The sequence below is a fragment of the Typopeltis vanoorti genome, chromosome 3 (genome assembly GCF_054136105.1).
Source record: "Typopeltis vanoorti isolate ZY-2024b chromosome 3, IOZ_Tvanoo_1.0, whole genome shotgun sequence".
NCBI lineage: Eukaryota > Metazoa > Arthropoda > Arachnida > Uropygi > Thelyphonidae > Typopeltis > Typopeltis vanoorti.
Window position 1 is genome coordinate 93,104,032 of NC_143551.1, and position 21,046 is coordinate 93,125,077.

Below are 21,046 nucleotides of genomic sequence, written 5' to 3' on the forward strand. Positions count from 1 at the left end.
GCAACAGCGCAGTAGTAAAAAACCCTCAACAGGCATGCAATCAGGAATACATATCCATACTTGAAGTAGAAAAAGTCATCAAAGGTCTGAAATGTGAAAAGGCAGCTAGAGTAGATGATATTCGACCAGAAATGCTCAAGTATGGAGGTATAAAAGTTTTGCAGTGGCTGCAGAAGGCCTGGACAGAGGGACGAATTCCAAATGATTGGAGTAGAGCTCTCAAGTTCCCATATATGAAAAGGGAAATAAAACTGAATGTGAGAATTACAGAGGTACTTCCCTACTGAGTGTTCCTGGTAAAATTTATGAGTATACTTGAGAAACAGTTGAGGAGGATTGTGGAAGGAAAGCTTGGTGAAGAACGAGGCTGACAGGATCAGATTTTCACTTTACGACAAATAGTTAAGAAATCATAGTAATATAACAAAGATCTGTATTTATGTTTTGTAGATCTGGAAAAGACATAATACAAGGTGTCAAGAGAAAAGCTATTCAAAACACTACAGTTGTATGGTGTCAATGGGGCATAATATCAAGCAATACTTAGTCTTTATTTCAATTGTAAGCCAGCAGTTAGAATTGAAGGAAGTAGTACAGGAAGATGATTAATGTTAAATCTGGTGTCAGACAAGGATGTACGTTATCTCTCCCCCCCTCCCCCTCTGTTTTTCATTATCTATATAGATCACATTATGAAGGAAAGATATAGATCACATTATGGTATTAAAACTGATATCAAAATTGGAGATGTTAATATCAGCTCTTTACTTTATGCAGATGATGTTATACTTTTAAATAAATCCATCACAAGTCTCCAAGATTTCCTGACTAAATTGAATAACTGTTGTAATAAATTTGGTATGAAAATCAGCAATAACAAGACAAAGACTATCCAAATAGGCAGAAACATGGAAAATATCAACTGCACTGTGACTGGAGAACCTATAGAACAAGTAAAACATTTCAGCTACTTAGGCATGATTTTTAGTGAAGATGGTAAATTAAATATGTAAGCAGACAACAGAATCAACAAAGGTGGTATGGTAGGAAGTCAACTGAATAAATCTGTATGGAATAAGAGAGAAATTAGTCAAAACACTAAATTAGCTGTATACAATAGTGTTCAAGCCAATTTTAACTTATGGATCAGACAGCTGGGTTAGAAATAAAATACTTGACCAAATTAGAGACTGTAGATATGAGAGTCCTGAGAAAGATTAGGGGAATGAACAGATGAACAAGTGCCTTAAAGACAGAAATATAAGATCTGATAATGTTGGAGTCTTGACAGGTAACAGATTGATTTGGACGAAAATTGTAGATAAGTTAGTGGTGATGTAAGTTTTTCATGTAGTGCTATCATATCCTGTACACCCCTTGAGGGTAAATGTCAGGAATTTGATGATGATGATGATTATATGGCAGGTGAGTATAATAATCTTATAAATCAGCTTGGGATAGCTTCTTTGGTTTAAGAATTGGAAGTGAGATATCACCAGTGCATGGGAAATTGTGAAGAAATATTTATTAGCAGCAATGGCAAGTTGTATACCTCAAGTGAAAAAGAGAATAAGATCTGGTTTAAAGTGGATGACTAATGATATAGAACAGGAACTGCAGATGAAAAGGAGGTTAAAGAAAAATTATAAGGAAAGAGGTGGAGAGCAGTTGCATAAGGAATATAAAATACAGGCTGGGAAAATGATTAGCACAGTAAGGAAGGCAAAACTTGAATATGAGAAGATTAACCCTGAAATCCAAGAAAAATCTGAAAGAATTCTTTCCATTATGTGGCCAGCAAGAGCAGAAATAATTGCAGAAGAATGACATTGTTAGACAAACCAGAGAGCAGAAGATATAGTAAGTTGTTTAATAATCACTTTATTTGGGTATTTCATCCTAAAAAAAGAGGGTTTTATTACCAGAGGGATGGGGAGTGTTCAAGGTTTATAAGTGCAAGAGAAGAGTGTGTTGTTAATAATACTAAGTTCTCTGGATGTTGATGAAGCAATGGTACTGAATGAAATTTCATGTTTTTAGAAAACTTGCTCAGGAACTGGAAGCTCCACTGACTTGGCTTTTCAATGAGAATCTGGTTATGGGAAAAGTGCCCATGGAGTGAAAGGAGAGTAAGATAGTTCCATGGCATAAGGGTGGTAGTAGAATGGAAGTGTCAAACTATAGGCCCATTTGTATTTCTTCTATAGTTGTTAAGATTTTAGAGAAATCAGTAAGAGATCATATACAGCATTGGGCAAATGACAGTAATGGTATCTGTGAGGGTCAGCGGATTTGTTAACAGATGCTCTTGTTTTAATTACCCAATTGCCTTTGATGTGGACTGCCATTTTTTTTTTTTTTTTTTTTGGATTTTATAAAAGCATTTGACATGGTGCCACAAGAAAAGATTTGGATATCGGGTTTAGAGAACCAGATTGGGGATTGGCTGTCTGATAATTATCAGAGTTATCTACTTGGAAGCAGTATCAAGGAAGCAGAAGGTTATAAGTGGGTCCCTCAGGGATAAGTACTGGGACTGATATTGTTTAACCTTTATATCAATGCCATTGCCAATAGATTGCAATGAGATATTCAGCTATGTGAAGATGATGTGAAGCTGGGAAGGGTTATTAGTAATAGTGTCGATGTGGTAGCTTTCAGTAGGATTTGATTTTGCTAGACAGATGGGCAAATGAATGGAGAGTGCAACTTAATTCAGCAATTGGAAGGTCTTAAAAGTTTTTTTGGATCCATCAGTGAGAGACTAAATACTCTGCTGGGGGGGGGGGGGGAACTGTATTAGAAGAAGTGGAGGAAGCAAGGGACCTCAAAGATGGTGAAGGCAACCCATAGGACTGCTGCAATACTGAGGACAGTAACCAGGGAGAAACAGATCAGAGCCCTGATCAGACCCCACATGGATTATTATGCTCAGATTTGGTCACTAGGATTTGAAGGGAATAAATTAACCTTGGAAAGGGTACAGAGGCAAATAACAAAACTGATATCAGTACTGTACAATCTTAGCTATGTGAATAGAATGAGGGCATACAGACTGCAGAGTTTGATAGATAGAAGGAGAGGTGATATGATTGAGACATTTAAACTACTGAGGAGTAGTTACAGGATTGAACTGGGAAGATCTTTCATATGATAAATCAACAGGAAGGAGCAAGGATGAGGGTCCATCCCTGAAACTTATGAATAGAAGTGGTGAGCAAGAGGGTGAGAAGTGGTTTCTTTGCAAGGAGGGTGGTTAGACCATGGAATCCACTGCGTGATAAGGTAGTGAGAGCAAGAACAGTGAATGAGTTTAAGGAATGGTATGACAGACTTTGTGTTGTTTAAGATGGGCCTGCCACAATGAATCTTAAGACTCTATGGAGGTTGTGAATAATAATAATTATTATTATTACTCCACTAAAATTTAAATCGTACATTTTTAGTACCTATAGCAATAAAAATAAAATAGTTGCAATTTAGCATACTACAGTAATGAATGTGGCAAAACATTCTGGTTTTATACAGTACAGTTGTTCTGGAGTAAATTTTTCCTTTGATAATAAAGTACCTAAAGAAAAAAGAATGATATACTTACTTTTTCATTACTGTTGATTTTTGCAGATCTTATACTGTATTCTGAAGATATATCATCATCATCATCTTCTTCTTCAGAAAGCAGTTCATTAAATCCATCCATCAAAAAAGAAGGCAGTCCTTCAGTATCAGAAACATCATCAGGAACATTCTGGAGATCATTAGCTAAAAACAGTTCTGAAAAACTAGCTCCACATTGTTCATCCCAATTATCAACCACTTTAACATGTTTTCTATCACAAGATAATTTTGTTTCTTTTTTCATTTCAGCTATCTGAAATTTAAAGGCATTATACTTTTTTTTTTTCTGCCACTTGTTTATATTTTTCATTTTATGTTTTATACCATTCAGACATTTAGCTTGACTTATACTAGTATGCCCACCAGAAATTTTTGAAGATGGCTTATTTAAAATTTTCTTATGTCTCAACTTTTTCCCCATTGTTCTTAAATAATCCAAATCCTGTAAAGAAACAAAAAAATAAAATTAAATTAAATTAAAAAAAAAAAAAAAAAATATATATATATATATATATTGTAGGTGGCACAACTAAATACTCTTCTATATGTTTATATTATCAGCTCTCCAGTCAAAAGGCTGCAGGTTCGAATCTTGCCATGGATGTTTGTGATTGTCTGTGAAAATACTGGTGGTGGTGGTCAGCGATAGATGGTGTAGATGCAGTTAGTTGTAGATGGAGTTGGTGATGGAAACAGAGAGTTGTAGAGCAAGTGCCCTCCGTCGATGAGTCCATGGACTTCCCTGGAGATGTCATGTAATAATAATAATATATATATATATAACCTTATCTTCTTCCAAAAGATGATTATTTGTCATATTTCAACAGTTCATTTTTCACATTCATATTGTGTGTTACAACAAATCACTATTTTTTCAAAACAGTATTTTTGAAGAGTGATGAATGGATCATTTGAAAGATTAAGGTTGAAAAAGTAAAAGAAAAAATTATAAATTAAAAAGGTAGTAGTAGCACCTATTAAACTAGATGATGCACAGTAAAAATTTCTAGGATACCAATAGATTATTCTAGAAATTCTTCTTTCTGATATTAAATGGTGCACAACATTCAAATAAATAACTTGTGAAATAAACTAGTTTTATGAGAAAATAACTTAAAAATTATTCAACCCTAAATTAGTTAAATAAATAGATCATTTCACTGTTGATAAGTTAAAAACAGAATTAAATAACTTTCAAACCACTTGTTAAACAATAGTTTACTAAAGTTGTTAATTAAAAGGAATTTCAGTAAGTGAACACAGCTTGAAACTGCTTATCTATAACAAAAAAAAAAAAAAAGGAAAATAGAGTCACTATTTTATCCTTTCATATTCACTCACTGAACTGACTGAGTTACATCAATTGAGTCAGTATGCCCAAAGATCACAGGCATAAGTGAAACTTAGTTGTCTGAGGATGATGAAATGTTCAGAAATAGAAATGGAAGGATATATAATTTGCCAGAAGAAAAGGAAGGCGACAAAGAGGGGGGGGGGGGGGAGGAATATGTTAATGAATGCAAAGGACTTGTGTCCACATAGTTTTGAAGTTAAGAGTAAATGCACAGATTTTGAATGTGTGATGTGAAGTTGAAATTAACAATCTAGTATATCTGAGGGGATGCTGTTATAGGCCAGGGAATGTAGAAATACTAATTGTGAAATGTTTAGGCAAATTGGTTGGGAATGTAAAAAGAAGGCGACCCTGATGGGAAACTTTAATTACAGGAATACAGAATGAAAGAAAGAGTGTGAATCTGTTGAATTTCTGAGGGATAAATATCTTAAGTAGCATGTGAGAGATGCAACTAGAGGTTTCGGAGAATTGGATTTGGTAATAATTTAACAAGATATAGTTAATAAGCTAATTGTTAATAAGGTATTAATACTGCCACCAACTGGTGAAGTAATCATGATATACTTGTTTGGAAAGTGGAGAACATGAAAAGGTTACTGTTCAAAAAGGATTGCGGAATTATAAAGTAGGTTACCATGGTAAGCTCTACAGTATGCTAGCATCAATATGTCAGGTAGATAAGCTGCGCAGAAAAGATATTGACAGTCCATGGGAATTCATAAGGCAGATGACTGCATACCAAGAGTCAAGTGAGTAAATAGAGTCATTAGGATTGAAATGGGTGAAGAGTGAAATCTAGCAAACTGTGTTGGAAAAGAATGTTATGGAGGAGATACAAGTTAGTGGTGATCAGATCCATGATGAGACTAATATGAAGGCTAGGAAGGTGACAAGCATGGTAAAGAAAGAAAAGGTACAGTATTAGAGGAGATTGGCTGGTCAGGACAAGGCTAACTCAAGGGAATTTTTCCACTATACAGCAAGCAAAAGGAAGAATAATTATGGTAGTTTGACACTAGTGGATAAGTTATGACAGCAGAGTGACTGTTGAAAAGGATATAGTGGAATTACTGAATGAGTGCTTTATTAGTGTATATCATACTGGTGTAAATGATGCTGTGCAATATATAGAGGCAAGTATTAGGAGAACTGGAAGTGAAAGAATCAGAGATGTAGCAGGTGTTGACTGGGTTAAACGTCAATAAGGCACCATGTATCATCACATATTTTTAAGGAATGTGCACAACAGTTAGCTATGCCCTTCACCTGGTTATTGATTGAAAGTCTTGCAGTGGGTAAGGTTCCTAAGGAGTGGAAAGAAGACAAAATAGTACCACTCCACAGGCATGGTCCTGTGACAGAAGTTTCTAATTATAGACTAGTCTGTATAACCAGTGGTGAGCTACAGAAATTTTAACAAAGGGCTTGCATCATCGAGCAAAAAAGAGGCCATATTTCACACAAAACGTTTATTAATACAGCTTGTGTACAAATGCCAATCAAAAAGTATGATGGGACAATCAACATGTAAAGGCTATCATTTCTAAACAAATCTTTCATGATCTAAACATGAAATATTTGCACATAGTCATCTGTGTTACATATGATCTTACATAAAAACATTTATTAACTATCAAAATATAATAAGAATAAAATCTTTTATAATCGCACATATAAAATAGTCTGCATTTTGTATAAACAAAATAAAATTCTTTTGTTTGCGATTCAAGTGATAATCAACGGTACCAATAAAGGGACATTATTTTATAGTCCTATTTATTTATATGCGATTACCAAAAGTGAATTCTTATTTGTAAAATGGTAGTAACAGTAACTATAATATTTTATTTAATAAAATCACTTTGTTAGGTTACCGTATGAGTTTTTCGCTTAATATATTTAAAAAAATTATGTTTTTTTCTTTTTTTTTTTTTTGAAAAAATAAAAAAGTAAACAAAAAAACAAGGGGCTTGCAATTTGAAGTCAAGTGTTGCTGTAGTTGAAGTCAAGGTGTTGGGGAGATTGATTAAGAATAAAGTAGAAGATTGGGCTGATTGGCATAGTATTCTTTATGATGGTCAGCATGGAATTTGTAAAGGGCAGGTCCTGTTTTAGAAATTTACTTGCATTTTATGAGAAGGTGATAAGGGTGTTAGATAAGGGAGACATATACAGTAATATTCTTGGACTGAAAAGGCATTTGATTGATTACTATATGATAAGTTGTTGATATGATATGAATAGATAGATAGTATAACGATTGAAATAGTAATATAGATACAGTATATAGAGACAGTAGATATGATAGGAATAGATAGTATATTGATTAGATGGATCAGAGATTGACTCTGAATAATACAAGCAAGTTGTGTATGATGAAGCAACAGTGTTTCAAAAACACAGGGTAACCAGTGGAATGATCCAGGGTTCTGCTCTTAGGCTGCTGCTGTTTAACTTGTTTGTAAATGATATATTATTATTATTATGGGGTACTCCATGAAGTCCTAAGATTCATCAAGGGAGGCCTTAAACCTCATACCAAGCACTATCCAACATTCACGCAGCATCTATCATACTTAGCTTTGAACTCATTGACAGTCATAGCACCCACAACAGACTGGCAACTCATTCCAATCATTTACCAATCTCCAAACAAAAAATCTAGTCTTGACACCCCTGCTAACTAGATTCTTACTCAGTTTCCAAGTACTGTACACTGACAGATGCAAGACCCTTCGACACTTCTGCGCATGTCAAAAGAAGGAGAATCCATTCCAATATCAGGGTAATCAATGCGTTTTGTGGGATGACTGGTTATTATTATACGTTGGAAAATTAGCTTTTCTTTTATGAAAATTCTAGTTCTTAAAGTGGTACCTAGTTTGCTTGTAGAACAGTTTAAAAATTTACGTATAAAGCACGTGATTTCGTGTGTTGATAATAATTCGTACATCCTTTATTTTTCTCTCTCTCCTCTTCAGCATGAATTGACTATTCTTGGCACATTGCCAAGGTCGGCTCTATGAAGTGTGGGCATACAATATGGCCCCCTAGTTCTCCCACCTAGACCTGTTCTGAAAAATTTCCTCTTTTTAATCTTATAAAAACCCTTCAGAAATTTGTATGTCTCAATCATATCACTCCTTTTTCACTCGTCAACCAATTTCTGTAACCCACAAATCTTCAACCTGTCCTCATAAGGTTCATTTCATAGACTTGGTATTATCTTGGTCACTCTTATCTAGGTCCTCTCCACCTCATCACCAAGAAACTCAGGTGTCCAGATCTGCACACAGTAATCAGAGTCATACCAAGGCTCAATAAAGAGGCCTAATAACCTGCTGTCTTTGCTCCTCAGGGTATTCTTCAGTAACCAAGTAATCTGATGACCTGCTTTAGCCACTTTTGCAATATGCTCTGTAACTTTAACTCCCTAATTCCTGGCTTCATCAATTTCCTGGAGCACAGTTCCATCAATGTGGTACACAGCTTGTAATCTTTCTGCCCTTAAATGCATAACCTTACACTTTTCCACATTAAACTGATATCCATTCTCCATTGCCCAGATCACCAGTCTATCCAAATCATCCTGCAAAATTTTAACATCATCCGTATTAACTATTTCTCTACCCAATTTTGCATCATTGGCAAGCAACTGAATAGTTCCTCTCAAATCCTTTCCTATATCATTAATGTACAAATTACATAGTAGTGGCCTAAGAATGGAGCCCTGTGGCATGCCACTAGTCACAGGCCTTCTACCAGACTCTACTCCTGAATAAACTACTTTCTGATATCTCTCCATCAACAACCCTCTTATCCACTTGAATCAACTTTATATCCATCCCCACGTGCTGCAATTTATTGAATCGATTGTGGTATCCTGTCAAAAGCCTTTGCAAAAGTCCAGCACTATCACTGCAAACCCATCGTTTGTTTTTAGCCTGCATCTTCCCAACTACTGGGTAAAGTCTCACCCATTGTGGGAGGGTAGGGTCTACTTCTCTCATGGTAACCCACTCCATTCTTGGGAGAGTGTATATAGTTGCATGAAAATGAATGTATGAAGGTGAAAGACAATCACAAATATCCATGCCCATGGCAGGATTCGAACCTGCAGCCTTTTGGCTGAAGAGTGGATAAGCCAACCAGGCTGGCATAAACCCATTATCTTTATCCAACTTAGCTGTCACCATATTATAAAACATGAGCAAGTTACTGAGGCACAACCTACACCTTATAAAACCATGTCCATACCCCATCTGTATCTCATTTCTGTCTATCGATTCTTGTATTTTACTATTGACCATCTTCTCCAGTACCTTGACTATGACTCTTGATATGCTGATCAGTCAGTAATTTACAACATTAGTCTTGGAGCCTCATTTATGCAGTGAAACTATTTTCCACCTCTTTCCACCCAACCCCTTGGGACTAACCCAAAGCCAAACTGAGGTTAAACAACTTAGTCAATAGCACTGCCAATTCCCTAGTAATGTCTCATAAAACTCAAGCTGGTATGCTATCTACTCCCATTGCTGTTAATCAAGGTTCTGTAATATGCTATGCACTGCCAGTTCATTTACCTCAATTTCCATATAAGCCTTTGCCTCTCTTGTTACTGCACCTGGATGATATACTCTTGCCAAGTGATTCTTAGTAATTGTAAGCTAGTAATTCTACTATTTTTTCTGATTCAGTTACCTCCCTACCATCAGCATGGCAGAATGATTTCATTAAAATCATTCTGCCATGAACATTCTTCCTTTTACTTGCAACGTACTGAAAGAACCCTTTGGGATTATCTTTGGCCTGTACTGCTAATTTCCTTTCATACTCTGTTTTTGCCTTTCTTACCATATCGATTACATTTCTGGCCTGTGCTTTGAACTGCTCATGTGTCTGCAGTTCATCTTTCTCTTTAATTCTCTCCATAGAGTTTTTTTTTTTTTTTTTTTTTTTTATTTCCAGCTTAATGATGGGATTCATCCATTTGACTCCTACTTGATTTATTCTCTTGCCTCTAGGTCTGCCATTACTTCCTTCAAACACTCCTTTACCACTTCCCATGCACCATTAACATCCAGTCCTTGCAGTTTCACATGCCATGGCACTGATCTAAGCAATCTCCTAAGTTTGTCATACTTACCAGCCCTATAATGCCGGCCTGGTTGGCCGAGTGGTTAGTGTATCCACTCTCCAGCCAAAAGGCTGCAGGTTTGAATCCTGCCGTGGGTATGGATGTTTGTGATTGTCTGTGAAAGTACTAGTGGAGTAGGTGGTGGTAGATGGCATTAGTGTTAGATGATGAAGGTTGGTGGAGTAGTGAGACAAAGAGTTGTAGAATAGATGCCCTCCCTCGATGAGTCTTTAGACTCCCTGGAGGTGTGGTCTCATTTTTTTTTTCATTTTCCTTCTTCCCTCTTTTTACCTTGCGGTGTCGAGGGTTTATTCATCCTCAGACCTCAACTGTTCTCAGGATAAGGTGGTCAGCCCTATGCCCCAGTGTAACCTATGTCCATAGTGGTGTTGAGTTTTCAAGGCCAGTTTGCCTGCTTTTGCGGGATGAAAAACCCCAGATAAACTGGGGAGAAAAAACCCCTACTGTCCACGCCCAAGACGGCTAACTTGACTATGGCTGAGAAAGATCCTTAAGCTCCTCATGTCAGCGACGGGAATCGAACCCAGGACACTCCTTTCCCAGGCATATGGTTGTGAGGCACATAACCACTCGGCTAACTATGCAGACGGTGTGATTAAGCAGGTGTGATGTAATAATAATAATTCCACATATACTCTCTTAACTGAAAATTCCACATATTTAGACACCTTCCAGGTCAAGACCATATGGCCGCTCTCACCAATTAGTGGCACTGTGGTCGCATATTGGTTATGGACAAATTCTCTGATGCAATTACTAGATCTAGCACTCTCAAACCCTTAGTACATTCCATCACATTCTGCCTGAGGTAATTATTCCTTAGTAACTGCATAAATTTCATTTCCTTCTTCCCATGTGTCCTTTCCTCCTTCCAATCTATGTTTCCATAGTTGAAGTCACCCATAATAATTACCTGTCCTCCACTCATTGAGCTTATTTGCCAATGCATGCTATTTCCATCATCCTTTACAACCCCTGGTCTGTAGAAAGGAACCAACTGTACATTTTCTTCTGCTGGCCACTATCCTGCACCAGATGGCCTCAGATGTGCTATTTCTGCTAGCCTGTAGTTTGACTTCTACTCTCTTTGGTTGCAATATATCGGCTATCATTGAAAATACTCCCCTCCCCCCATTCTTTTCTCTCTATCCTCCCTGAACACACACACATACATACCATATCATCTTCCTGTTAGCCACGTCTCACTAATGCCAATAACCTTTGGCTAGGATGAACTAACCAATGTCAAAAAAAACCCTCCCCCTTGTTCCAAATGCTCCTGGTATTAGCAAATATATTGCATTAGCCCCCCCCCCCCCAGGCCCAATGCGTTCCTTATGCTTTATACTAACTATCCCATTCGGTTTGTTATCAGTGGTACTAACTTAGGCATTTTATGCACATTCTTACACTCAACTGCCTCATTGGTATCCATGTACTCACCCAACAGCTTTCCCCCACTCCTAAAAGCTCTAGTTTTTCTGATTTTGCGCATCCACTTTCACTTCATTAAAAAAAACTTTGCAGTGATCAGGATTCAAACCTGGGTTATTGTGGGCTATTAATCAAATGTGTTTGAATAAATAATTTATTTGAATAAATAGATGTGTTTAAAAATTAATTTAAAACCATGCAATTTGCTCAAGTCTGATAACATCTGCCTGAGTATCTATGGCTCAGTCAGATAAGTAAAAATGTAATTTGTTTTTCATTTGAAGTGCAAGCACTCCACCAGAATATGATTAATGGTGAGATAGGTGTTGCATTTCTCACACATAGGTATGAGAAAGGCAACACCTGCATCATGTATAAGAATGTGTAAAATGACTGTAACTATGTGTAGCCTAGCAAGAACAACCTCCTCTAGTCTGTTCTTCCTATGTTGACTGGACTGCCAATGCTTAATTCCAGGCTAATCTCATACAATCTGTTTGTCAGTGTTTCCTGCCAGGTATATGGTACCATCAAACAGTATTTTGAAAAAATATGAGCTGATCTAGCAGCTGCATCTGTGATGTCATTTCCCTTAATATGAATCTAACACCCTCAGATATATGTATGTATATATTACATTTATATATTTTATTATTATTATTGCACCCTCCACGGAGTCAGCAGACTCATCGTGGGAAGTTCATTCAACTGACAACATATTTATCATACCCATTCTTAAAATACTTAACAGTCCTTGCATTAACAACATGTTCTGGTAATACATTCCATTCACTGACAATTCTCCATGTAAAAAATCTACTCCTCACATCCCTCTTCCCCACACTCTTACATACTTTCTGGGGATGGCCTCTGGTTCTTTCCCTCTCACCTGAATAAAATCCTCTCAATAAGTTAAACGTCACTATCATATCACCTCTTTTCCTCCTCTCCACCAAACTCTGCAATCCACATTTCTTCAACTTCTCTCCACAGATAGCATTCCAAAGTCCTGGTATTGTCTTAGTCACTTGTCTCTGTACTACTCCTCCCCAATGTTTCCACATCACACTGAAAACCAGGTGGCCAATCTGAGCACAATAGGCAAGTGTGGTCTGCCAGTGCTTTATACAGTGGCACAACAACTTCCTTATTCCTACATGTTAGAGCCTTCTTATCATAGTGGCACTACAATGTACAGTCTTTGCAACACAACCCAACACAATGCAAGTAAATTGCGAAACTGTTCAAAAAGTAAATTGCTAAAAATTGCTATTTAAAATATATTTTATTTTAGGAGAATGGAGAAGGAGAGAGAGAGAGAGAATGGTGAAATTCTGATTCATAATGTTGACGTATTTGGACTACTTTTGTAGTTGAAGTACTTGTGATCTGCAAAAACTATGCAATAATGGAATGAAAATAAATAATTTCCTTACTATCATTAATTATTTATAAGCCAACATTTCACCAGCTCAAGCTAACATATTACAGACACTTGAAGAGGAATGATACACAGAGAATGAAATTACTTTAAGAGAAAGGGCAGTCACATGCGTGGAAGACGACAGTGGCATTCTTCATGGTGACTTTTGTTATTAATGCTGATAGAAGGATAGAGCAGTGTGCCAAAATCTACATAGAATAATGCAAGATCTGTTCCAGTTAATGGTTTTGTAGAATTTTATCTACAAAAGATCGACTCTTCCTGGAAGCAGGAAGAGTCGATCTCTCTCTCTCTCTCTCTCTCTCTCTCTCTCTGATTTAAACTGAAATTTGTGAAGTTGCTTGGCGAAGTAGTCGTCATCTGAGACGTTGTGGTAGTACGTGGATTTTTTATATTCTTTTTTTCTGACCAAGGTCTGCCTGAAATACTGAGTTCTACATTGACAGGGGATAGAGTAAATACCTAGAAAAGAGAAAGGAATTTGTGAATATCCCTTAATTTGTCTCAGAAAGGTGGAAACTTTGTTTAGAGGTTTGTATACTGTTGTAATTCTATGCAGTTTTAGAAGGGAACCCAATTTATCTGATATACATTTGATATCATCATCATCATCATCAAATTCCTGACATACATCCTGAAGGGGGGGGGGGGTACAAGATATTATTATAGTACTATATGAAAAACTTAGATCATTACTAACTTCCTATCCTCCAGATTAGCTTTATCTGTCAATATTATAAGATCTTGTATTTCTGTCTTCTAAGGCACTTTTTATTGTATCAATCCACTTACATTTTGGTCTTCCTCTGGATCTTTTTCCTGCCAACCTAGCAAAGTACACTTGTTTTGCTACTCTTTCCTTTCCCATTCTGTTTAAGTCATCATACTATCTGAGATTAGCTCTGCTGACACATTCCTCGATGCTCACAATGTCAAGTTCTTTCCTGACACTTTTGATGTCACGTAAAGATATGGTGCATGTATGGAAGAAGTGAGGAGTTTGGAACATTCTTCTTTTTTTGTATCCCTTTTGTTCGAATGATATAGGTGCAGTGCAGGTCCTGAGAACAATCTTTGTTCTGTCCTGGAAGCTAAAATTTTAAAAATTTGAAGTTTCTGGACAGGATAGTGATGTGAAGTGGCACGTGCGTGTGTATAAAGGTTCAAGTATGGATATTATTGAGAAACTAAAAAGTTAGAGGCTGTAGGCCAAAGACTGCATACTCTGGACATGAGGGGGAGGAAATGATTTAAGTTCAAAGTTTCAAAAGATTCTATGCATAAGCATATTCTTAGCAACACGAGGTGAAATAAGAGAGAGCACATTGCTACACCTACAATTTGTCTAAAAAGCTAAATTTAAGACAGCACTTAATCATCATGATCATCATTGAATTCCTGATTTGTACCATCATGGGGGGGGGGGGGGGGGGTATACAGGATATTATGATGGTACTACATGAAAAAGTTACATTGTTACTATCTTCCTATGAACAATTTTCCTCCAAATTAATTCAGTGTCAAAACTCCAATATTATCAGATCCTATATTTCTGTCTGCTGTATCAATCTACGTAGATCTTGGTCTTCCTCTAGGTTTTTTTTCCCTGCAATTCTGGCAAAGAATACTTGTTTTGCTAACCTTCGCTCTCCCATTCTGTTTAATGATTATACCACCTGAGGTGTTAGCTCTGAAGCCATCTGTTTACTCCCCCTAATCTTTCTCAGAATTCTCATATCTGTAGTCTTCAAGGTTTTTTTTTATTTTTATTATTTTATTTTTTATTGATCCCATACATGAGAGGTCAAAGGACCCATAAGCACACCAGTGCTATGTCTGGGTGCAGAAGTCTGAAGTTTATTGACGATTGGAAATACTTTTTTTTTTTTTTTTGCAGGAGGCTGTTCCAGAGGATGGAGGTAGATGGAATAAAAAAGGAAGAAGAAAGCAGGTTCAGTGTTTGCAGTTACACAGTAAATGGCTGTGAGGTGGTAACTACTGCTCTTGTATTAACAGTTCAACAGAAAGTGGAGGAATGATGGTTGCCAGTTCAGTAGAGCAAAGACCATTGAAGTACCTGTAGAATAGACAGAGCTGAAACACTTTGTCTAGGAGATAGAAGATGAAATGAATCTGTAAGAAAGGGATCATCTATAAGTCAAATTGTTCTTCTCTGGACAGCGTCAATAATTTTTAGAGAAGTTTTAGGTGCTTCATCTCAAACATGATCAGTATTCTAAGCAGAGGCAGATTTAAAATGGATTTGTATATTGTTAAGAGGTGGTTGGGTGTAAAATAGTATCTTGAATGAAAGAGAATGCCTAGTTTTTTGGATTCTCAGCAGGCTATTGTTGTGATGTGTTTGTATTAGGAGAGGCTGATGGTGAATTTCAGTTCAAGCAGAGAGATCTAATCATCATCATCATCATCAAATTCCTGCCATGTACCCTCAAGGGGCGTACAGGATGTGATAGTACTGCATGAAAAAAATTACATCATTATTAATTTCCTATCTACAATTTTCCTCCAAATCAGTCTGTTACTTGTCAACACTCCAATATTATCAGATCTTATATTTCTATCGTCTAAAGCACTTTGTACCGTATCAATCCACCTATATCTTGGTCTTCCTCTCGGTCGTTTTCCTGCCAACCTGGCAGAGAACACTTGTTTTGCTAATCTTTCCTCGCCCATTCTGTTTAAGTGACCATACCACCTGAGATTAGCTCTGCTAATGCATTCCTGGATGCTGACAATGTCAAGTTCTTTCCTAATATCCTCGTTTTTAATATGATACTGCCATTGATGCCATCTGTTCACGCCTATAATCTTTCTCAGGACTCTCATATCTGAAGTCTCTAGTCTTTGGTCAAGTGTTTTACTTCTGACCCAGCTCTCAGATCCATAAGTTAAAACTGGTTTGAACACTGTCTTGTATACAGCTAATTTAGTGTTCCGACTAATTTCTCTCTTATTCCATATGAATTTATTCAATTGACTACCAGCTTTGCTGATTCTGCTGTCTATTTCTATATTTAATTTACCATCTTCAGTAAAATTTGTGCCTAAGTAGCTGAAATGTTTTACTTGTTCCACAGGTTCTCCATTCACAACACAGTTGACATTTTCAATGATTCTGACTATTTTCATTGTCTTTGTCTTTTTATTGCTGACTTTCATACCATATCTATTACAAGAGCTATTCAATTTAGTCAGAGAATCTTGCAGACTTGTAGCGGATTTATTTAGAAGTATAACATCATCCGCATAAAGCAAAGAGCTGACATTAACATCTCCAATTTTGATATCATGTTTAATACCACTTTCCTTCATAATGTGATCCATATAGATAATGAATAACAGAGGGGATAATGTACATCCTTGTCTCACACCAGATTTAACATTAAACCATCTTCCTGTACTTCCTTCAATTCTAACTGCTGACTCACAACTCAAATAAAGACTAAGTATTGCTTGATATAATGCCCCATTGACACCATATAACTGCAGCATATTGAATAGCTTCTCTCTTGGCACCTTGTCATATGCCTTTTCCAGATCGACAAAACTTAAATACAGATCTTTGTTATATTCCCATGCTTTCTCGACTATTTGTCGTAAAGTGAAGATCTGATCCTGACAGCCTCTATTTGGCCTGAATCCAGCTTGTTCTTCACCAAGCTTTTCTTCCACAATTCTTCTCAACCATTTCTCAAGTATACTTGCATAGATCTTGCCAGGAACACTCAGTATGGAAATACCTCTGTAATTCTCACATGCAGTTTTATTTCCCTTTTTATATATGTGTACTATGAGAGTTCTACTCCAATCATCGGGAATTCGTCCCTCTGTCCAGGCTTTCTGAACTATGCAGTGCAGCCACTGTAAGACTCTTATACCACCATACTTCAGCATTTCTGGTCGAATATCATCTACTCCTGTTGCCTTTCCACATTTCAAGCCTTTGATGGCTTTTTCTACTTCAAGTATGGATATTTATTCCTGACTGCATGCCTGGTCAGTGTTTTTTACCACTGTGCTGTCATCACTGCTTGTTTCATTTAGCAGTTTTTCAAAGTAATTACTCTATACTTCAAGGATATCTTTTTCTCCCCTTTTCATGTCACCTTTATCATCTCTAATTCCTTTTACAGCACTCTTTCCTCCATTCTTAAGCTTCTTCAACAACCTCCAGAATATTTTGCCACCTTCTTGATATTTATTTTCTATATTCTTGCCAAAGTCCTCCCATGACTTTTGTTTAGCTAGTTTTACACACTGTTTAGCTTTCTTACATTTGTCTCTATATTCTCTAAGAGCACAAGCTGACTTATTTGACAGGAACTTTTGGTATGCTTTCTTCTTTTCCTTCACTGCCTCTTTAACCTCCTCTGTCCACCAAGGAGTTCTGATTTTTTTATCCTTACAAACAACTTCACCACATGCCTCTCTGGCAGAATCAATCAATGTTTTCTTCAGAGTTTGCCACTGAATCTCCAAGGTTTGATTCCTGTTCTCAAACTCTTTCATTTTTCCTTCAATAATCTTTGTGTATTTAAGTCTACAGCTCACATCTGAGAGCTGCTCAACTTTTATTCCCTTTAAAACTTTCTTACATGTTATTCTTTTCAATATGAAATTTAATTTTATCCTGCTCAAGACTAAATAGTGATCACTTCTAATTTCAAATCCTCTGTACACTCTGGTGTCCTGCACCAGGGAGAAAACATCACTATCAACAATAACATAGTCAATGAGACTTTTCTTATTCCTAGCCTCTTCTCTCCATGTGAATTTGTGCACATTTTTATGTTGGAACATGGTGTCAGTAATAACCAGTCCATGTCCTGAGCAGAAATCCAACAGATATTTGCCATTATTATTAGCTTTGCTCTTTTCTCCAAATTTTCCCAAAGTATTTTTGTATGTCTCACAATCATTTCCTACTCTGCTATTTAGATCCCCAACAAGGACCAACTTTTCATTTTTCATTGTGTCAATTGCTTTTTCTAAAAATTCCTCCACTTCTACCTTAGTAGCACCTTCTGTGGGACCATAGGCACAAATAAGTCTCATTGTCCAGTTCCCCATTCTCATATTTGCCCGCATTACTCTACTTGAGACTGACTGCCATTCAAGAAGATCAGCCTCGTATTTTGTGTTGAATACTATGGCTACTCCTTCTTTTCCTTGATTGTCATTGCCTGAATATAACATTTTGTATTTATTGCTCAGAAAGATCTCACCAGTTTTGGTCTTTTTTGTTTCAGTCACCCCTATTATGTCGATCTGGTACTTATATAATTCCTCAGCTAGCTCCATTTCTTTGCCATTCAGGCTTCTTACGTTGATAGTACCGATCTTTAACTCTGGTGATGTTGAGTTGAGGTTTATTTTCAGATTTGTTCCAGTAGCTGACTTTTCGCTGTTTGCCCTGGTTCCCTGGCGAAAACAACGGGGGCCTTGTTTAACCGGGCGACGTCCCAGCCGGCATGAAATTTTGTCATGTTGTACCATCATTCTATATTTTGGTTTAACCAATAAGAATGCAATTTGGTTGGCTAAATCCCAAATTGCCAGCCCATCCTCGTCCGTTCAGTATCCAAGTAGATACTCAAAGGGTGCACCACGAGAAGGTGAGGATTGGACATTAGGTCAGAAGCCCTGGTCGGTTCTCCGCATTCCTTTAAAGGCTATGTGGAGGTCTCCTCTCAGTTATACAGCTTTTACCCTTAAGCACCCTTTGTCTGGTAATTTGTGTATTACTGAAGGTAAGGGAATGTAAGCTGAGATTTATTTTGTGCAAGAGAAGAGGAAAGACTGTGTTTTGGTAGTATTGAACATGACCAGATTGTCCTCATCCCACTGAAGGATAGTATGCAGATCAGTGTTTAAGGCACTAGCTGTAGATCTTGATGCTTGGATCTGTGCACTGTGTGGTTTGTCATTAGACAAATTAATGGCAAGTACTATTGTCTGCAAAACTATGGACATGAGGAAGAGGATCAGTGATAGCACAGAGTGCTGAGGTACTCCTACATTGGTGTAGAAGCATGAAGAGAGGGAGTCATCTACTATTACATGCAGTGAATGACTACCAGAGAGGAAGCTAGCAACCCAATTACAGAGTGGCAAGTAGATCAAAGGGTGGCAGTTTCCTAAGCAGGCCTCAATGCCAAAGCACGATCAAAAGCTCTGGAAAAAAAAGAGAGGTCATTGCACATGTCCTGTGGTAGCTGATGTAGCTAAGAGGTCAGTAGTGGAACTTGAATGGTGCAATCCATACTGGTGGTTGCTGATTAACTGATGAGTCTCTAGGTAGTGGAAAAGTTGGCTATTGATGACTTTCTCCATTATTTTGAAGAGGACTCAGGCGATGGCAATTGGTAAGTATCCTGACAGTAGACTTTTATCTCCTTTTTCTGGAATAGGCTGTATGTGAGATTGTTTCCACATATTGGGATAAGTACCAGGTATGTATAATAGATTGCCAAGATGATACTGGATGGGTTTTAGCTCTAGAACACAATGTTTGAGAACAAATGGAGAGATGCAATCAGGACCAGGAGATTTCTTAGTGTCCAAGTTATTTAGTAATTTTCTAAAGTCTTTGTTAAAAAAAAAAAAAATTACAGGAGGCATACAGTGTTGGAATCTGGCATGGTAGGCACCATTTACCCTTGGTCATCAATGCAGGAGTTTGAGGAAAAGAATGATGCTAGGAGGTCAGATTTATCTTTGGACAAAGTAACAATGGTGCCATCAGGATGAGAGAGAAATTGGTGGAAGTGCAGGTGAGCAGAAATTGCATCCAATGGCCTTAAAAAGGGACCAGAAGGCATGGCTTTCATTTGGACAGGAGGCAAGTTTTCTGCTGTTAGCCTTTATGAAATCAGATTTGGATCTGCTGATGAGTGTTTTGCATCTGTTGCATACTTGGGTATAGGCAAAAAGTATGAAGCTGGAGTTCTTGATGCAAAAAGAGATTAAAAAGAGATGAAAGTCGCCTGTGGTAAGATGAAATTTTTTCTTCAACTTCTCTGATATACTTTCTGTTGAACTAGGGCTTGGAAAGTGGACAAGGATTCTAAGTAGAATGAGGGATGAAGGCCTTCATGCTGGTGAAGATAATTTCTGTGACTCATTCAGAGCAGGTGTTAGAACTGGATGAGCTGAAGCAATATTCTGACCATTGAAAGGAGGAGGAGAAGTTCTGAAAGTCATCCTATTTGGCACTTTTGTAGTGGTGTATTTGGAGAGAGAAGTGGTTATAAAGAGATCCAAAGTAGTAGGTGAGTGAAGAGGGGATGTCAAAAATTTGTGTAGGTAGATGAACAATTTGTATAGAGTCACTGCTTATGACAAAGATTTCTGCCTCTCTCATCTAGCTGGGTTGGTGGTGTTGGAAAAGTCTGAGTAATTGTCAGAGTTTGGAGAATAGTAAATGCAGCAGATAAATATTACCAGACAGGGCAAGGAAATTATTGACGTCGTTAGTGTTGCAAGAGACGTAGTGGTGTGGAAAGAAGGCTCTGGTTTCAGATAAGTTATTTGGAATACTTAATTATAAATAAATGTGTGTTTATGAGTAAGAGTTGCTGTAAAAGTTGTTCACTTGTAGTATTATTAGTTTGTGGGTTTTTTTAAGTTTGTTTACAGATTCATTAAAATTAGAGCTTGGTACAGTAACTGGCAAAGGAAAGATGGTGGTGGCTTTGACCATGAAGGAATTTAATTTTGATTTCAATTGTTTTGTGAAATGTGAGGGGTGCTATATGTATTCATTTGATTATATAGATAAATTGTGGATATTTAAAGCAGATGAAAGAAGGTGTGTGTGTGTGTGTGAGAGAGAGAGAGAAGTGTGAGCTGAATGAGGACTTGATGAGTGCTAATATGTTGATAACTGAAAGCGTTAGTAGCAAGAATGCCACAAAGAGGACGAGTGCCTGTCTAACAGAAAAGGAAGGTGTCAAAGACCAGTGAAAAAATGGTAAAAAAGTTTTGAAAAAGAGAACGAGCAATCTGAGAA

The 21,046-nt window shown here is 37.1% G+C and overlaps 1 protein-coding gene across 1 annotated transcript in view; it reads right to left on the reverse strand.

Annotated features, from left to right (window-relative positions):
• The window catches only part of LOC150108389 (polynucleotide 5'-hydroxyl-kinase NOL9), a 148,310-nt gene that overhangs the window by 118,310 nt on the left and 8,954 nt on the right, over positions 1–21,046 (reverse strand). The window contains exon 2 of the mRNA XM_090415794.1: positions 3,599–4,060. Within this exon, the coding sequence (XP_090271920.1) occupies positions 3,599–4,039 (441 nt within the window). The 5' untranslated portion in view covers positions 4,040–4,060. The remainder of the gene's footprint in view (positions 1–3,598; positions 4,061–21,046) is intronic.